At 44.9% G+C, this 19161-nt stretch overlaps 1 protein-coding gene across 2 annotated transcripts in view; it reads left to right on the forward strand.

Annotated features, from left to right (window-relative positions):
- The window catches only part of usp32 (ubiquitin specific peptidase 32), a 57143-nt gene extending 38012 nt beyond the window's left edge, over positions 1-19131 (forward strand). For both annotated transcript variants that reach the window (XM_076035862.1, XM_076035863.1), the window contains exons 17-34: positions 2119-2276; positions 3397-3478; positions 3687-3761; positions 4667-4805; positions 4890-4995; positions 5102-5275; positions 7126-7300; positions 7386-7537; positions 9681-9792; positions 9890-10089; positions 11638-11822; positions 13239-13325; positions 13429-13549; positions 14821-15012; positions 15125-15350; positions 16394-16839; positions 16931-17023; positions 17805-19131. In XM_076035862.1, the coding sequence (XP_075891977.1) occupies positions 2119-2276; positions 3397-3478; positions 3687-3761; positions 4667-4805; positions 4890-4995; positions 5102-5275; positions 7126-7300; positions 7386-7537; positions 9681-9792; positions 9890-10089; positions 11638-11822; positions 13239-13325; positions 13429-13549; positions 14821-15012; positions 15125-15350; positions 16394-16839; positions 16931-17023; positions 17805-17978 (2897 nt within the window). In that variant the 3' untranslated portion in view covers positions 17979-19131. The remainder of the gene's footprint in view (positions 1-2118; positions 2277-3396; positions 3479-3686; positions 3762-4666; positions 4806-4889; positions 4996-5101; positions 5276-7125; positions 7301-7385; positions 7538-9680; positions 9793-9889; positions 10090-11637; positions 11823-13238; positions 13326-13428; positions 13550-14820; positions 15013-15124; positions 15351-16393; positions 16840-16930; positions 17024-17804) is intronic.
- Positions 19132-19161: the final 30 nt, after the last annotated feature.

Consider the following 19161-nt stretch of genomic DNA (forward strand, 5'->3'; position numbering starts at 1 on the left):
TTTGTGACGCTCCTGCAGACTTGTGTCGCAGAATCATTATTTGAAACAGCCTTTCTGGGAGATGCATTTTCACCTGCAGGATGGAATTTGCGCTCGAGGTCATACAAAATGTGTTAATTTCACTCTAATAAAACATAGGAAGCGTGGCTTAGGTATTGGCTGTAGCACCTGTGTACTTTAACTTGTTAAACCTTCATCACCTTTGTCTAATTTGATGAAAGAAATAATAGTGGTCATGATTCTTAACCTTGCAAGGTTCAAGGTAGCTTTATTTTCGATCCTGCAGTATGTGTAGGACATAGAGAGAATTTAAATTGTGTCTCTCAAACCCCCCCACAGTTCTACAGTAAATATTAATCATAAAAAAAATCTAAATTGAATGTAAAATAAAATGCAAAATATGAAAGGATAAAACAGTACTGCAGAAGTCAATAGTACTAAGGCAAATAATGGTTAAAACATAAAGTGGCAGTGTGGAGTAGTGTACAAACAGTAAAGTATGTCTAAAACATCATAGAATTGATCCATCTCAAAGTAAACCTCACGTCTGATTTGTTCCGAGTGATCTCTCCAGAATCTGACGTGACCACTCAGTTTAAATCAGGGAACCAGTCTCCCAGTGACCTTCCACCTTTCACAGCCTGCTGATCAACAGTAGTCATGCAAGTTTACTCTTTGCAATTACTGTGTGGTAGGTTTTCGTTGATTGTTTTTGTCTTCCTGGCTTGAATGTGACAAAACATTCTGTCAGTCACGCTCCTCCTCCCAGCTGTCGTCTGGAAGCTCTTTTCCCTTATGGAGACGGGAAAGATACCACATGGGTATATGCAACGTTCCATCTGGAGTGTTATTCAGACAGATATGACACGTGTGTTATGACAGACAACATTTAACTTGATTCAGTTGAGCAGTTTAGCATCAGCTCGATCGTGTCACTTGGTTGTAGTTAGAAGTTAAAAGCTGTCAACCGAGCCATTTCACTTCACATACATTCCCATTCAATCCCGGTTGAATGCCCACAATACAAACCAAATAGCAGATCAAGCCTCGCAATACTCTGCTGTGAACGAGCCATTGGCGCACTGCTGTCATGTCTTTTTTTTTTAACATGAGATGTTTTAGTAATGGAGAGAAAACGGATCCCGAGTTGAAGCAACGTCATCAAGTTCAGTCACCACATTGTAGTCTGTCAATGGAGCGTTTGGTTCTACCATGACTCATCTGAGCAGTGGTGTGTCAGCAATATCCTCTGGCACTCAAGGACCTGATTGTGCAGCATATTTACTGTAGATTATAGCAGAGCAGTCAAGCAAGTCTATGACTTTTACAGATTATTATATTGGTCAGTCACGAAGGAGACCTTTAGCATTATATTGAAGGCTTGGGGTTGGGCCGACGTGGCCATACTTGTTTATTCTATTTGTACTCAACTATTATACTTCAGTGCATTAAGATGCTGAATATAGGTGCCAGTCTCTTCAATGCATATTTTTTTCGTTATCAATAGAAACACTTGCTAGAATTGTACCTTCTTTTTTTAATATATATTTCTTGGGACCCATTTTTTTTTTATATTTCTTGGACCAAGTGAACAAAGCTAGTTAGTCATAAATGCTGACTATCGGCATTAATAACATCGCTGGATTATTTTAATCTCAAGTCATGGTAATTTTGAGCATATACGGAACATTGTCTTCAAAGTTCACATAATTCCATGTTCAAATAGCAAAGCTGTGAAGACGGACCCGATGAAAGGATTAATGCATAGATGTTGAAACAGCTTGTTTCAATTAATTACTTTAAAATTTGTTTTTAGCCTAGTGGTGTTTCTGAACACATATATAACAGGACTAATAGTCTTAGGTTTGTATTTGATTAATCTATTAATTTGATTAAAATCCACTAAATCGATCCACCAATCAAACTGCACTGAAATGATTCAACAATCAAATCCTTTCTTGCTGCTTCCTTACAACTAATCTCCGGTCCCCCACCCCACCCCACCCGAGAACGTCGCCGAAGTGCACTGATCAATTTTTGCCTCCTGTTTGTGGAGGAATAAATTGCGTGCGTGTGTTGTGTTGTGTTTGTGAACGTTTCCGTGCTTTTGATCCTCAGCGGGAAGCGTGCCGTCTCCCAACGCTCCCCTGAAGAGGATGCTCGCCTACACGGGCTGCTTCAGCCGCATGGGCACCATCAAGGACATCCACCTGTACCTGTCCCAAAGGCTCCGCATCAAGGAGGAGGACATGAGACTCTGGCTCTACAACAGTGAGGTGGGCTGACACAGAATATGTGGAAAGTGGAGAGAAGAAAGAGAGTGTGTGTAGTACTTTGTTTTCAAAGAAGAATGTTATTTCTCAGTGGATTGAAAAGCCGGACAAAGCTTTTGATCGATCCATTGGATTTTCTCTAAAAGCAACTAGCTCGTCTGTACGGTGTCCCTCAGGGCCCAGTCCTTGGACCCTCTCTTCATGTGTTTACCCCTATCATGTTTTTCATTCATCTGTTGGCTGTTGTTTTTGTTTTGAGCTGTATACACTACCCTTCAAAAGTTTGAGGTCACTGACTCAGTTCTGCATTCAACTCCATTGTAACCAGTTTTATGAAATAATGGTCTTGAATGCTCTGCAATCATTGTGCACTAAAATCTGTCAAGACGTGCTTAACAAGTATATGAACATTTCAGTGTTGAATGAAAACTATTTCCAATGTCTAACTAAAAGTGATTGAGAGAATCCCAAGTGTGCAAAATGAATCTGTGTGAACACAGTAAAAGTCGGCGGTTTTAAGGAGCCGTAACCCATGATGCTTGGTTTCCGTTTTTATGGTTTAGCACAACACAACTAAGTGTGATTATAATACAAAGCTTGTTTTTAGAAATGTTCCCTTTCTTTTTCTTTTTTCTTTTTCTTTCTTTTTTTCTTTTTTTTTTAGCAATTTTAAAGCATTCAACTTCTGTAATTATATATTGCACACTTGATATTCATTCTCTAAAATCACATTCAATGTGACATTCAAGGCAACAACTGTCAAAGCCATCCCATAATGTGTTCAGCACATCCTGTTGAAGCATTCCAGTAGATTATTTCATGAGGCTGCTGATAATGGAGTTCAATGCTGAAATCCGTCAGTGATCTGAAACTTCAGAGCGGTGGTGTATATCTAAGTCATATCTGGCAAGAGTGGCTGTTCCTAATCGATTCCACTCAACAAGTCCATTGCGTGAAGAAGAGCTTGAAAGGCAAGAGTGAGATATGTTGGTTTTGTTAACAAGGTGCAACTATTTTCAACGGCTGCAGCCGTTCAAAATGTTTAGCTCTGGAATTGTAGTTTGGAATTGCGCCTCAAAGTTCCAGTAGAGGCTGAGCTTGGCTTCTATCTATGGTTCCTCAGACCTACCTCACTCTCCTGGACGATGAAGACCACACGCTGGAGAGCCTGAAAATTCAAGATGAGCAGCAGCTGGTCATCGAAGGTACAGAACATGAATCACTTCTCTCAGTGCCTGGATTTTTGGGAAACTCTGTCCTGTGCAAATAAATTAGTCAGTCAATCTTTGGACTGATAACGTTTTATTCTAATTTGTTGTCTTTATAAAAAACATCAACCTGTCAATGTGAGTGCTCCAAAAGTAAAGTAACTCGTCTGTTTAGTCACTCAAATGTATCTGTGTGTCTCCACAGTGAGGAACAAGGACATGAGCTGGCCTGAGGAGATGTCTTTCATCGCCAACAGCAGTAAGATGGACAGACACAAAGGTGAGCGGCAGCATGTGGTGATCTAGAACCCTTCATACATCTGACTGCAAAGCAGGGAGGTAACAGGCCACCCTCATGGTCTTTCAGCCATCTCGTGATTTTGTTGTGGGAGGCTGTGGCTGTGTACAAATAAAGTCTCTTAGGAAGAACAGGATACATTTATTTGCCAGTCTGTTCTGCTTGTAATTGACGGAATTTTATATTATTTATATATTCAAACCAAATCTGCAAAACTGTTGGTTTGGTCTTTTTATGACACAGATTTAATTTTCTGAATTATTCCTTCAAGAGAGAGGAACAAAAAGCAAAAATACACTTCTTAAAATAGTTATCTTAGGATCATTTTGTTTGGCGCAGTGGTTAGCGCTGCCGCCTCACAGCAAGAAGGTCGTGGGTTCGATTCCGGGGCCCGGACCTGGGACCTTTCTGTGTGGAGTTTGCATGTTCTCCCTGTGTCTGCGTGGGTTCTCTCCGGGTTCTCCGGCTTCCTCCCACACTCCCAAAAACATGCATGTGCGGTCATTTGAACTGAATTGTCTAAATTGTCCGTAGGTGTGCATGTGAGTGTGAATGGTTGTCTGTTTCTATGTGGCCCTGCGATGAACTGGCGACTTGTCCAGGATGTCACCCTGCCTTCGCCCTAAGACAGCTGGGATAGGCTCCAGCAGACCCTCTGAATAGGAATAAGCATGTATAGAAGATGAATGAATGAATGAATGAATGAACCTTATACCTTATGAATTGATCACAACCGACTGAAAATGCAAGTTATGATAAACAGTTAGCTTAGATTAAGAGCAGAACCAAACATTTTCTCTACAATACATGTGGAGGCTTCTCATGAATGTCACTTGACATTTTTGTAGGCAAGTGTGACAGCAGTGCTCTGACTGTGTTCTCACCAGTTCCCACCGAGAAAGGTGCCACTGGCCTCAGCAACCTGGGCAACACCTGCTTCATGAACTCCAGCATCCAGTGCGTGAGCAACACCAAGCCCCTCACGGAATATTTCATCTCCGGGAGACACCTTTACGAGCTCAACAGGTGACGTTCAAGGCAACGACCGTCCTAACCCCTTTCCCTTCCGGAAGCGTGGCCCTGACGCTCCCATGTCTTGCGAACGTACAGGACCAACCCCATCGGGATGCGGGGCCACATGGCCAAGTGTTACGGCGACCTGGTGATGGAGCTGTGGAGCGGGACCCAGAAGAACGTGGCTCCGCTCAAACTGCGGGTAGGCGACCGATCCGCGAAACCTTCCGGCCGGCGCCGCTGCGCGAGAGAGCTCTGGGGAGACGTCGCATTAGAACTGGTGACGCATGTTGGTTTTTGCTCTGCAGTGGACGATAGCCAAGTACGCCCCGCGCTTCAACGGCTTCCAGCAGCAGGACTCGCAGGAGCTGCTGGCCTTCCTGCTGGACGGCCTCCATGAAGACCTGAACAGAGTCCATGAGAAGCCCTACGTGGAGCTGGAGGACAGCGACGGGCGGCCCGACTGGGAGGTGGCCTTCGAGGTAACGACGCACACGCTGCTTTACTGATGAATTGTAGCTTTTCCTTTTCCTCCCTGGACCTTTAACCAAAACTGCAAAACCTTCATAACGTTAACTAATTCATTTAACACAATTAATTCTTTAATTCATTCATTTGTAAAAGAAAAGATCGATTTAATGTGATAAAAAGGTTCCCTGAATCTTGAATGAAAGGGAGCAGAGAGAAGAATAATCGTATTCTTTAATCTGCACCTTTATCCCAAGAAATCATTATACAAAAAATGTAAATAAAAACAGCAAAATAAACAAAAAATAAATAAAATAGCTGCCGGCCAAGGCAGTCACATTCCTTTTTAGTTAAGTTGCAATTTAGTTAATAATTACAATGGATTGGATTTATTTAGCACTTTTCTAGTTCTATCAAATAAAATATAAGGTGTTGCATCAGAGAACAAAGTGAGCGCATTAGCACGATGGATGTACGGTTATCAAGTCTAATGGGTTCATTCAAATGGACTGCTGCTGTGTTTTCAATGACATGTGATTTGCATTGCTAGCGAATGTTCACTTTTGCCTGCTTGGAAATCTGGTGTGTGTCGCGTTAGAGAAAATAAAGTGACATGAAGCCACTCGCACCATGTAGCTCCAGCCCAGCCTCGTTTCCACCGCACAGTCTGAATTCAGCGTATCCTTTTCCAGCATCGGATGAACACTTTGTAGCAGCAGGGCCCTGTTCTCTGATCCCAAGTTTTATTAGCTCTCCTCAAACGGGAGATCCACCTCCTTTATTGCCTATCTCATGGTTGTAATAAACAGCCCCATGCTGACGGAGGGGGAAAAAAAAAAACATCAAATGTGTTTGCGCGTGGAGAAAGTTGTCGATGAGAGACGAAGCAGAGGCGTGTCTCTGAGCAACAGCAGAGCTAAAGGCAGCGAGGAAGTCTATAATTTGCCGCTGCAGTCTGTTCACAGGATAGTTACAGCTTAACACAGCGATGAAAGGCAAATGGGGTTTCTCTTTATTCCCGACTCCTTGAAAGCCTCATATTTCACCCTGCCTCCGTGAAAGCACCTGTGGTGCGTCAGTGTGAGAGGGAGATGAGCCAAACAGAAAGAGGTTCTGGCGTCGTCAGTTGTGGTTTGGTATGGTTTAGTTTAGCTCGTCCTGCCTCTGGGCTGTTATACTGACCCCCCATGGTGGCTTCGGACCACCAGTCCGTAATTCCACCACCGATCTGCAGCAAGCAATTGATGACACTAGAGGTTTCGACAAAGACCAGATTTTTTTCTCCTCACACTTTTTAATATTTGAACATTAACATTTTTTCATCATATTTAATGAAAAGAGTGTGTGCTGTTAGGGTTATCTAGCCGTCCCTAACCTTGATCTATAATTTATTAAGAATAAATACACAATTAAAAAGTAAAAGATGTGCTTGGAAAAGTAACAAAAACTGTGAGTAAATGCAGTTTAATTACTTGTATTAAAGTGTGTATTAAAGTTGGTGCAATGTGTTATCAATGATCATAGAATACTTTGTGACACTTTACTAATGCTAAACGTTTGTTACCACATCACTTTCAGAGTTTTGCTGCATCATTTACAGCACAGGGCTGCTCCACCGGAGTCCAGACTGGTCCAGTAACGTGGTCATAAACAGCACTTTTCTAGTCTATTCATTGTGGCTGCCGCCACACAGGAGGCCAATGATTTGCACATTTTGTTGGGTTTAGCCTACTTGCCCGGGGAATCGAACCGCCGACCTTCCGATTAGCGGGCGGCCCGAGCCGCGGCCGCCCACCGTCGGCGACCGCAAGGATCCTGTTGTAAGCGCCGGCGCCGTCTCGTGTTTGTGTGTCCGCCGCCGCAGGCGTGGGAGAACCACCTGCGGAGGAACCGCTCCATCGTGGTGGACCTCTTCCACGGCCAGCTCAAGTCCCAGGTGAAGTGCAAGACGTGCGGACACATCAGCGCCCGCTTCGACCCCTTCAACTTCCTGTCCCTGCCGCTGCCCATGGACAGCTCCATGCACCTGGAGATCACAGGTACCGAGTCCCTGCTGACCGCCTCTTGTAAAACAATTTCCTGCGCTTTAGCGGGGAAACTCAACCAGCGGTGTTGCGTCCACAGTCATCAAGCTGGACGGGACCACTCCCGTGCGATACGGCCTGAGGTTGAACATGGACGAGAAGTACACGGGCCTGAAGAAGCAGCTGAGCGAACTGTGCAGCCTGAAGCCGGAGCAGATCCTCCTGGCTGAGGTCCACACCTCCAACATCAAGGTAGGGCTTCACTCTTCATTCATAGCTCCGGTTTTACCGTCTGCCCTGAGTTAATTGGTGGCTGGTGGACAGTTTGAGGTGCAGGTGGAAAAACACACGGGAATGGACGATGCAGATTCGATCGCTTCCCCCACGTTTGCAGGTGTTGTGAACCACGTTCAAACACGCTTAACCATCCTGGGCCACAACTGGATCGGAAAAAGAAGTGACAATAGGATAGTGGAAAAAAGTTTTTGGACGCCCCTCATGTATTCATGATGCGCTGTATTGCGCTAAGAATCAGTCTTCAGTCTCAAAGTGCAGTTTATTTCAGTGCAGTCACCAACACTGACCCCCCACCCCCCACCCCCCACTGCTGCACGTGCACTCTTCCATCCAGCTCAGGAGTGGATGCTGCAGCCAGATGACAAATTGATTCGAAACTGTGGTAAATATTTAATGTCAATAATAGGGATTGACTGAAGTTTCAAGGGTGTCAGAAAACCTTTTTTTTTTTCCCTCTGTTGTACATTTGCGCAAATCAGTGTCATTATGAATGCAAGTTAGCAGGCTACAATTTATTTCTTTTGAATGTTGCAAGCACGTTTTGTTTGCGCTACGGCGTTAAATGTTTTCTCATGAATAATGGAGGTGAATTGCTCCGGGCTTTCTGCTCAAAACGTCATTACAACCTTTTAACAGTTAATCATATCTGCAATTGAGGAAACTCCTAAATTATCACTACCTGTATGCTTTTATTTTTTTTAAGTCTACAGTTTTGTTCTTGTCTGCATGACTTCAGTGGCAGTTGGATTTTGTGAAAACCTGAAAATAGCATTTCTCCCTGATGCGTCTTTTGTTTAATACACATTCTGACAGTGCGCACAAATACCATAAAACACAATGATCGCCTCCAACTGTTGCATTGGTTGCGTAAACCTTTGAGCAGTGACGAGACGGAATGAGCCTCGCAATCTGCTTTCGAGGACCCTGTGTTTGAATGCAAATTCAGTGTTATGTCTGGATTTAAGCCACAACTGGGGTTGGCTGCCAAGAACAGGAGCTTGATTGGATTAGTCTAAATATCTCATGTGGTGGCTGTTGCGTGGCACAAACCGGGCATTTTCTTTGTTTCTATTTGTGGTTCAGTGACTTGGCAGAAATTTAAACGGCTTGTGTGGAAAAGATTCAGGTGTCGTGAGCATTGCTGCCCCAAAACATCTCATGTCTGCTGAAGACCTAATTTGCCAAGTACATGTCATAGTAACTCGTTGTGGTTCAAAATACTGCATTTCCTGAGGCGATGGCTTAAGTTAATCGACACTTTGCGCATCTTTTTTTTGTTTATTTGCTGTCAATTTTGTAATACAGTTGTCTTTCTTTTGCTTTGTTTTTTATTTTATTTTGTAAATTATTGGACTAATAAAACAAAAGGTAACGGCGTGCCAAAATGTCATAGAGTATCAATGTAAAAGTATTTCAACTCAACCGAGCTTGGCACACTTTGCGTGCCATTGTACCTGGCCAATCGGATGGAGTTTCCTTGTCCTAGATGGCAGCCGCCCATCGAGATGCTTTTGGCTGAGGTCACCAACCGGCGACGAGAGCCCTGAATTTCAACTGGTTGCACAACTGCAGTGTTTTAAGCCAGTCGGCTCCAAATGGACTGAGTAGTAATGTCATTGCACTTGGGCGAACCGGATGCGCAGTAACGCCATCATCTTGTCAGAGAATGTCAGTGTTGGCTGTACAGTATGTTTGTCAGATCAGTGTGTCTGAGTAGATTGATGATGTCAGCCTGTGCGCTGGCTGCTGTTTGAATAGTGCCTCGCTCTGCGGCCACATGCGGCCCGTTTAGCTTTTTAATCCGGCCCGCCGAACTTGAAGAATTTATATTAACAGTAAAATAAGTCATAAAATAGCTGTTTTTCATCAGTTTTCCCAGTGTTTGAAGAGCCATTTCAGTAAAGAGCTAAATGCCGTGGGGCTTCATAGACACACATTTTATTGTCACGCTTTTGTTCATTTTCAATTGGCATCAAAGCACGGGTTTTCTACTTATCCCATCATGTATATCACCAAAACACTCCATCCATCTGCTCCTGCTCCGGCCCCTCTGTTAAAAAGCTTGCCATACGCTGACATCCACGTGCCTTGCTTTCAGAACTTCCCCCAGGATAACCAGAAGGTCCGGCTGTCTGTCAACGGCTTCCTGTGCGCCTTTGAGATTCCCGTGCCCGGTTCCCCCACGTCAGTGAGCTCGCCGACGCTAACAGGTGCGCCCGCTCCCGCCCTCTTCTGCCCTCTCCCCTCTCCTCCTGCTCGGGCCGACCTCTAACCAAACACCTCTCCCGCCGTCTTCGCTCCTGACAGACGTCACCCCGATCGCCAACGGCTGCGCAGGCGATCAGAGTCCGGCCAACAAGCCCGTCCTGATCCCCAACGGGGGTCCCAGCACCGTAGTGCCGTGCAGCCCTGACACCCCCCTGCCCAATGGGGTAGCCAACGGACATGTCACGCCCGTGCAGGATAGCCCCTTCATTGGATACATCATCGCCATGCACAGGAAGATGGTGAGAGCTCTGTGTACTGGACATACATATGCGTGCGTGCGTGCGTGCGTGCGTGTGTGTGTGTGTGTTTATATATATATATAATATATATATTTTAGATCACTGGTACAGATCCAGATACAGGTGCAGGGAAATCAGTCAGGATGTGCTGAACACATTATGGGATGGCCTTGAATGTCTCATTGAATGTGATTTTAGAGAATGAATATCAAGCGTGCAATATATCATTACATAAGTTGAATTTAAAATTGCTAAAAAAGAAAAAAAAAGGGGAACATTTCTAAAAAAAAAACAAGCTTTGTATTATAATCACACTTAGTTGTGTTGTGCTAAACCATGAAAACGGAAACCAAGCATCATCGGTTACGGCTCCTTAAAACAGCCGACTTTTAGTGTGTTCACACAGATTCATTTTGCACACTTGGGATTCTCTCAATCACTTTTAGTTAGACATTGGAAATAGTTTTCATTCAACACTGAAATGTTCATACTTGTTAAGCACGTCTTGACTGATTTTCGTGCACTCACAATGATTGCAGAGCATTCAAGATCATTATTTCATAAAACTGGTTACAATGGAGTTGAATGCAGAACTGAGTCAGTGACCTCAAACTTTTGACTGGTAGTGTATATACATACACACCACCAGTCAAAAGTTTGGACACACCTTCTTATGCAATTTAAAAAAAAACCCCACTGCAAATAGATATCAAACACTAATAACTCTAAATATGTTTTTTTTATGAAAGGTGGCTATTTTGAAGAATTTGAATAAATAATAAATAAATAATTAATAAAGCGCACCTGAATATAAGCCTCACCAGCTAAATTTAGGGGAAAAAAAACAAATGTGTACATATACAAGCCGCACTGGACTATACGCCGACGGTGTTTCGTCAGGAAACGGGTCCGCGGAGCGGATCAGGTCAGCGGCTGTGAGCCTGCGACTCTGGACTCGCACCGTGGATCCTGTTTGCGGGGTCCCGCTGGTCACCTCGGGTAATTGGTATGGAGTCGGACCAGAACTCGAGGCAGCGACGCACCGGAGCGCATGAAGACAAGAGAACATACAGACGAGAGCCAAAACAGAAAAGTTGCGCACTGAACACACTGAACACACTGAACACACGTCGAACCGCTGGCACTTTTTCTTCATGCGCACTGGAACCGAAACCACCTGTCACCGTTCGTCTTCCTCCTCTGCATTCGTTTTTGCACCTCCTGCCAAAGCGCCCCCTGGCGGGTGAAGTAAAATCCACAGAAAAGCCGCACCTTTGCATAAGACACATGGTTCAAAGCGTGGGGAAAAAGTAGCGGCTTGTAGTCCGGAAAATACGGTAAAACGTGATTGAGTTATTTGACACTTTGATTGTTTCCTACATAATTCCATGTGTGTTCATACGTAGTTTTGATGCCTTCAGTGAGAACCTGCAATGTCAATAGTCATGGGAATGAAAGAAAAGACATAAAATTCATATATATATATATATATATATATACAGTATGTAAAAACAATCCTAACTTGCACGCTTGTGTTTGTCTCGCCAGATGCGGACAGAGCTCTACTTCCTGTCGTCCCAAAAGAACCGGCCCAGTCTGTTTGGCATGCCACTCATCGTCCCGTGCACCGTCCACACCAGTAAGAAAGACCTGTATGACGCCATCTGGATCCAGGTGTCCCGACTGGCGAGCCCGCTGCCCCCGCAGGAGGCCAGCAACCACGCGCAGGACTGGTGAGACGACTTTGGCATCTGTTTGTGTTTGTGTTTTTTTGTTTTTCTTTTCTTTCAAGGCGCAACGGCAGCCTTCGCGTCTTCAATATTAGCAGCAGAAGCTGAAAATAATTTAAGCATATTATTAATGGAAAGCTTTTTTCTGTGTGACAATAAGAACCTCATAAACGCATACAAATTTATGAATTTATACATATATATATATATATATATATATATATATATATATATATATATGTATGTATGTATGTATGTATGTATGTATGTATGTATGTATATATATATATATATATATATATATATATATGTATACACACACACACACACACACACACACACACACAAACACACACACTGTATATTTAGATTTTTTTTTTTTTTTTTTTTTTTTTTTTAATAATCTTTTTATTCAGCATCAGCAATATGGAACATAGATATACATATACAGGCGTTACAATGCTTATTTTTGTATTTTGACCCCCCGCCCCCACCAACAAGAACATGTTGGGACACCAATCGACAAGGAATGTATGAATAAATGAGATAAATATGAAAAAATAAAAATAAATAAATGAAATAAAAATAAAAAAAAGAGAAGGAAAGGCAAAAGTAAATAAATAAAAATAGAGTAAGCAAACAATTGCCTGAGCTCGTCAAGACAGGCTGTGCACTCAAAGAGATAACGTTAACATGGAATTCAATAATAAACATCAACATGGATACAAGATGACAGCTAAATGGGTGTCAAGTGGGTACATTTTTGAGTTTCAGAAGATGTTTCAAAACCGGATCCCAGACAGAGAAGAATTTTTCCTTGGATCCTCTGAGAGTGTATTTTATTTTTTCTAATTGAATGAATTGTGTCAAGTCACTAAACCACAAAGAAACTTTAGGAGGATTTTTAGATTTCCAATGTAATAATATTCTTCTACGTGCAAGCAGTGTCGTAAAAGCAATTATGTTTTTGTAATTTTTCCTTAATGTTGTATATTGTCTATCTGTGATACCAAATGTGGCCATAGTTGCCTTGGGTTGAAGATCAATGTGTAAAGCTTCTGATGTATATATAGATTTTTAATGATAAGTACTTGAATAAATGAAATGTATTATTATTATTATTATTATCATTATTATTATTATTATTATTAGTATGTCCTCTCTTGAAGACTTGTCATGTGTCTGTAATGTCAGTCCACAACATTAGTAATGGCCTGATAAGATCCTCCAGTCAGGCGTCAGTGCTGTTTAACCTCTGCTATTTCAAGCTTGATTTGTTTCTTATGTCTTGTTAAGAACAAATATTCCCAACATTCCACACTGGGAGTGTCTCCACTGCACTGGAAAAGGCGTTTTCGTGAAGTTATCCACGCGCTGAAGTCATAGAATAGGTCTTTTTGCTTTGTTTTAAATCTGCAGTGATGACAGTATGGGCTACCAGTACCCCTTCACCTTACGGGTCGTTGGCAAGGACGGCAACCTGTGTGCCTGGTGTCCCTGGTACAGGTGAGACAAGTTGAGGGGTGTACACTAGTGTGGATGAACGTGTTTGTTCGAGTTAGTTTGTTTTTTGTTTTTTTACACAATCTGCCTGCGTGCGTTTTTTAAGGTTCTGCCGGGGTTGCACAATAGAGTGCACGGAGGACAGGGCCTCTGTAGGAAATGCTTATATCGCTGTGGACTGGGACCCCACTGCCCTGCATCTCCGCTACCAGACCTCCCAGGAGAGGGTAAATACACAAAACACACACACAACAGCACAAGAAATAGATCTTAACCATGGCTTGTAAAAGCACTCTAGACGGACCAGCAGAGCTGAGTTGTTGTTTTGGGAAAATATTGTGAATTTATGTTTTCAATTTTCCTGCTCAGCACACCACCGAACTAAATATTGAGCTTCGAGCCGAAAGCACCGAGTTGCTGACTGCTTCACTGAAAAAGTTTCAAATAAACTAGTAACGAGCTGGTTATGTAGGCAGGTGGCGCTGCAACCACACAGTATCACAGTACACAGCATTTACTCTCCTCCTTGTGACCTCCTTTTAGACTTGCAGTGATTTTACCTCGTCTGTCTTTTTAAAATGTTACACCAGGGGTCACCAACGTGGTGCCTGCGGGCACCAGGTCGCCCCCAAGGACCTCATGAGGAGCCCGCAGACCCGTTGGAAAAAATTGCACAGCTCGTCGAGCTGCGTCTAAAATTCAATTTTAAGTCATTTCTGATAATTATTGAGAACTCATGAGCTCGATAAGTGTCTTCACATAGATAAGTATCATTAATAATAATATATAACTCAGAGAGTTTGTTATTTCAGGAGAATCTAGCAAACTGGTAGCCCTTCATACGGCTCAGGACCCATGAAGTAGCTCTCAGTTACACAATCAAAGTAAACACCACCTAAGACCTTCGGTTTGATGGTGAGGATGATGATGATGATGATGATGATGATGATGATGATGATGATGATGATAATTTCCAGATAATAAATCTGGTGCAGTTCATAGTGTGACTGGTTGAAGTGTAAGCCACTTCATGGTCGGCTAACCTGGCTACAGATTGACGTCAAACAAAATATCTGCTGTAAGTCAGCATGTCATTTATTTATGAAGCGCTTTTCGTGGATGAACTCACAAAGCGCTTTACAGTGCGTACAGGTAGCAGGTGTCATGTAGTGAAGCTTCTCAGCTGAATACTTTGCATCACCACTTTCTTGTCTCGTTTTCCCTTTTGTAACCTCATAAAACCTCAATCATGAAAATATTGCCTGAACTTTTCAATTTGACAATTTATCAATATCCACTTGAAAACATTTTTTTTGACAAATTATTTAAAAGTTGATTTGTACCCCAAGAGATTCAGCCAGCTCGCAAAAGTTGCATTGCCATATAAAGTGACATTAAAACTTAGTATGTGCGTTAAAACAACGCAGGTTTAACTTAACTTCATACATTTTCTGAGTACACGTTGCGCCTTAATGTCCTAATGCTGGTCTCCCGGCAGATTGTGGAGGAGCACTGCAGTGTGGAGCAGTCTCGCCGGGCCCAGGCTGAGCCCATCAGCCTGGACAGCTGTCTGAAGGCCTTCACCAGCGAGGAGGAGCTGGGGGAGGACGAGCTCTACTACTGCTCAAAGTGCAAGACGCACCGGCTGGCCACCAAGAAGCTGGACCTCTGGAGGCTGCCGCCCATCCTGGTAGGCGGCGCGAGGTTCCTCCTCTGGGCGGAAGGGTGGGTGGGTGGGTGTCACCTCCCACGCAGATTCTGGTTGCATACCAACCGCACGCGTGCCATGCTCTCACCCTCAGATCGTCCACCTGAAGCGCTTCCAGTTCGTGAACGGCCGCTGGATCAAGTCGCAGAAGATAGTCAAGTTCCCGAGGGAGAGCTTCGACCCCAGCGCCTTCCTGGCGCCCAGGGACACGGAGCAGCAGTGTCTCCACTCGCAGAGCGAGAGCGAGGACCTGGTGCGGGTGGGAGAGGACAACCTGTCCTCCATCTCTGCCCCAGCAGGCTTCTGCAACCTTCCTAAAGGTACAGTTCACAGGGCCGAGCCCCAAACTGAAAGTCATCAGAAGCCCGTTCGGGCAGATTTGTGGGTGTACATTTGGTTCCGGTTCAACATGCAAGCTCCTCCAGTTCAGTTGAGTTTATAGGGAAAAAATGAAAACATAACGCTTCACCTTTTTGTGAAGGGTCAGGGTTTACATTTTGGGGTTTTCACTGTCAAAAAAGGTAAAGCAGAAAGTTTTATATTTTGTCTTTTAATATTTTATTTTCGCAACTGGTGGAGTCTCAGGACCCACAGTTTTTTCCTGATGAACGCTGGCCCACTTTCTGTCATGTAGTAAATTAATAGTGTGTCTTGTAAAATAAATACCCAATATTTTATCTCTAAATATTTTAAAATCCCCCCCTTTTTTTTTTTTTTAAATGAATGGGGCGTCAGTGGGGAAGCCCATGAAGCCGCGACCCAAACAAAACAGCTCGGCGACCCACCAGTTGAGAAATGCTTCTTTAGCTGTTGTGGTAAAATCAAACTCCATCAGATGAAATGGAAAAAACCTTTTAATGTAAAACCAGAGCAGGCAGTGGAACAGAAGAGGCTTCGTTTGCATTTTTTCCTTCCGTGACGTGCACCCCGACGCTAGAAACCAGAGTTCGACAAACCTTTTGACTGGTGGGCCACAATGTGTTCTAAGATTTGACAGAGGGGCTGGAGCAGCAGCAGATGGATCAAGTGTTTTGGTGACCCACCTCATTGGAGGAAAAATACTAAAACTTGTGCTTCAATGTTGATTGAAAATGAACAAAAGCAAAAGTTACAACAAAATGTGTCTTTGAAGGCCCACGGTATTTAGCTCTTGATTGAAGTGAATCTTAAAACACTGAAAAAATGGATGAAATACAGACTTTTTATTACTTACTTACTTTTAAAATAAATTCTTCAAGTTTCGGCGGGCCAGATTAAAAAGCTTAACGGGCCGCATGTGGCCCCCGGGCCGCAGTTTGCCCACGCCTGGACTAAACCTCTTGCACAGTGGGGATGCGTTAACCTGTGACTCTTGTCTCAACAGCGTCCCCTGCCTCCAGCAGAAAGTCGGCCCCCTCCCTCAGCCGGACCAGCAGCCCCTCCGGCAGCCCCAAGATGGGCAGCGGTGGCCGCAGGCCGGCCCGGCTGCGCCTGCCCCAGCTGGGCAGCAAGCCCCGGCTCTCCAGCAGCAAGGAGAACCTGGACGGGGCCGCCAACTCCGAGAGCGAGTCCCTGGCCGAGGGCGACGGCGGCGCCGAGCACCTGGGCGGCGGCGAGGGGGTGGCGTCGGAGTCGACGTGCAGCACCGAGGCGTCCAGCAGCCACTGCGACGTGGTGCTGATGAACGGCGACAGCGGCAGCAACGGGCCGAGCTCGGACTGCAGCGTGGAGAGCAGCACGGAGCAGGAGCAGCAGCAGCCGCCGCCGCTGCTGCAGCAGCACCGGGACGACCTCTGCCTGGACGCCATCTACAACCTCTATGCAATATCAGTAAGGCTCACGTGCACCAGCGGGGAACTGACTGGCCGACCGGCCTGATAGTCTGACACTAAACGCTGTTGCCCCTCCCTCTCCCTCGCAGTGCCATTCTGGAATCATGGGAGGAGGCCACTATGTGACGTATGCCAAAAACCCCAATAAGAAGTGGTACTGTTATAATGACAGTAGCTGTAAGGTGAGACATTACTTCATCACGTCGTACCGGTATCCTGTATGTGCTACAGTGGTCAGACACATGAAAAGGGAACCTGTTGAATTCTAGACAGCCCAGTGCAGACAGAAGGACCGCTGGTACAGTATACCACTATTACAGTACAGTATATATATAGTCACCACTATTGCTCTGCTCGGATGAGGCATTTAGGAGAAACACTTGAGATGTAACAATCCATCATTTGTGGCAGCCTGCTACTGTGTACGCATTTGTTTAATAAATAATTTAACTCTTAACATAATCATACAGTTATTGTAATATCCAGATAGCGTATACTTGTACGCACTGCATCAGCAAACGATGCCTCCTCTTATCAAACATTCACTTTGTTTACTGCTGTAAAATAATAATTTGAAAGGCTGTGAAAAATAACTTTATAATATAACATCAGTGAAACCAAACATCAAAATGTAAACAGACTCTTGGTCTGAGTTTTTTTTTTTTTTTGATGAGTAGAAGCAGATGGAAGCAGATGGGATTAGTATGGTTTGTTCTTGGTTATTGCTGAAGACCAACATCCTGCTGTCATTTTCTGTTTCGCGCTGTTTTTGGAGTAAATCACGCGTAATCGGAACACAAATCAGCACAATGCTGCGATGAAAAAACCCCCAACATAAAGTAACATAGCAGCAAAGTGAGCGAAGGTGCAGCCCAGTGAGAAAGTGAATATCCACAAGTCTTTCCCAGTCATGTTGTTGCAGCAGTTCCAAGACTCCTGTCCTCTTTGTTTGTGCCCGTGCAGGAAGTGCACTCGGAGGAGATCGACACCGACTCGGCCTACATCCTCTTCTACGAGAAGCAGGGCGTCAACTACTCCAAGTTCCTGCCAAAGATCGACGGCAAGAAGATGGCCGACACCAGTAGCATGGACGAGGACTTTGAGTCCGACTACAAAAAGTACTGCGTTCTCCAGTGACACCTCCCCCCCCACCACCACCACCACCACCACCACCACCCCGTTCCCCCCCAACCCCTTCCCAGCCAGACCCCCTCGTCTTCCAGCTGCCGGCGCTTCACACGCGCTCACTGCCGCCCCCTGCTGCCCGCACTGGGCAGGAAGCGCCGAATCATCCCGAAGAGTTCCTTCCTCTCCCCCGAATGACTGGAAGACGGGAAGTCGGACCCAAGTTGGACCAATGTTGGACCCAATTTGGACCAGTCTGGACCCAAGTTGGACCCGATTTAGACCAGCTGGACCCGATTTAGACCAGTCTGGACCCGAGTCGGACCAGTCTGGACCCGAGTCGGACCTGATTTGGATCGGTCCGGACCTGAGTCGGACTCGGGTGGAACCGCGGCCGGTCCCTCCCGTCTGGAGTCAGAGCACTTTGTACACACGACGACGACGACAACGACGACGGTCAGTGCGACGTCTCGTCTCCGGAGCTCCGGTGAAAGCACTAAAGTGGCACTTTGGCCGAGCCTGGCGAAACTACACCTTCCCTCCTCGTCCGCCTCCTCCAACACCTCTACCACCACCTGCTGGCCAACCCTCGCCACCGCACTCGGCCGCACGAACGTCTCTGAATGTCCGTCGGTGAGGCCCAGTGTTGGATCGCCGTGCGCATTTTCCACTCTGAATCACATGACCAGAGTCTGGGGAGGAGTCGGACTAAATGTAACAAAGCCACGTTGTAAAAAAATTTTTAAGGCCAACGACTGACTGAGGAGACGTGTTGATGGAGCCCAAAAAATAGAAGGAAAAAAAAAGAAAAAGAAAATATCCGTAGGTATCTCGTCTCGTCGGGGCGCCACACTTGACGCCAACATTGATGTCGAAATTTGGTATCTTGTTTTTTTCTTTTCTTTTTTTTTGATCCCGACACCTGGGAAAAAGAACACGAGTCATGTACTACCTCATCGCTTCACACGGTCCGTCAGCGTAGCTTTACCCCTCCTCCGCCAACCCCCCCCGCCCCCCCGCGAAAGAAAAACGTCTGTGACAGTGTTAATATCGAACAACGGAAATGCCGAGGTTGAGGTACACACACACACACACACACACACACACACACACACACATTTCAGGAAACGTCCTTTAAAAACTTAGCACCCCCAAACCCCAATCTCCCCCCCCTCCCCCCCCAATCGGACGACAC

The sequence above is a fragment of the Nelusetta ayraudi genome, unplaced genomic scaffold, assembly GCF_046127955.1.
Source record: "Nelusetta ayraudi isolate G7.1 ecotype Tasmania unplaced genomic scaffold, CSIRO-AGI_Nayr_v1 ptg000048l, whole genome shotgun sequence".
Taxonomy (NCBI): domain Eukaryota; kingdom Metazoa; phylum Chordata; class Actinopteri; order Tetraodontiformes; family Monacanthidae; genus Nelusetta; species Nelusetta ayraudi.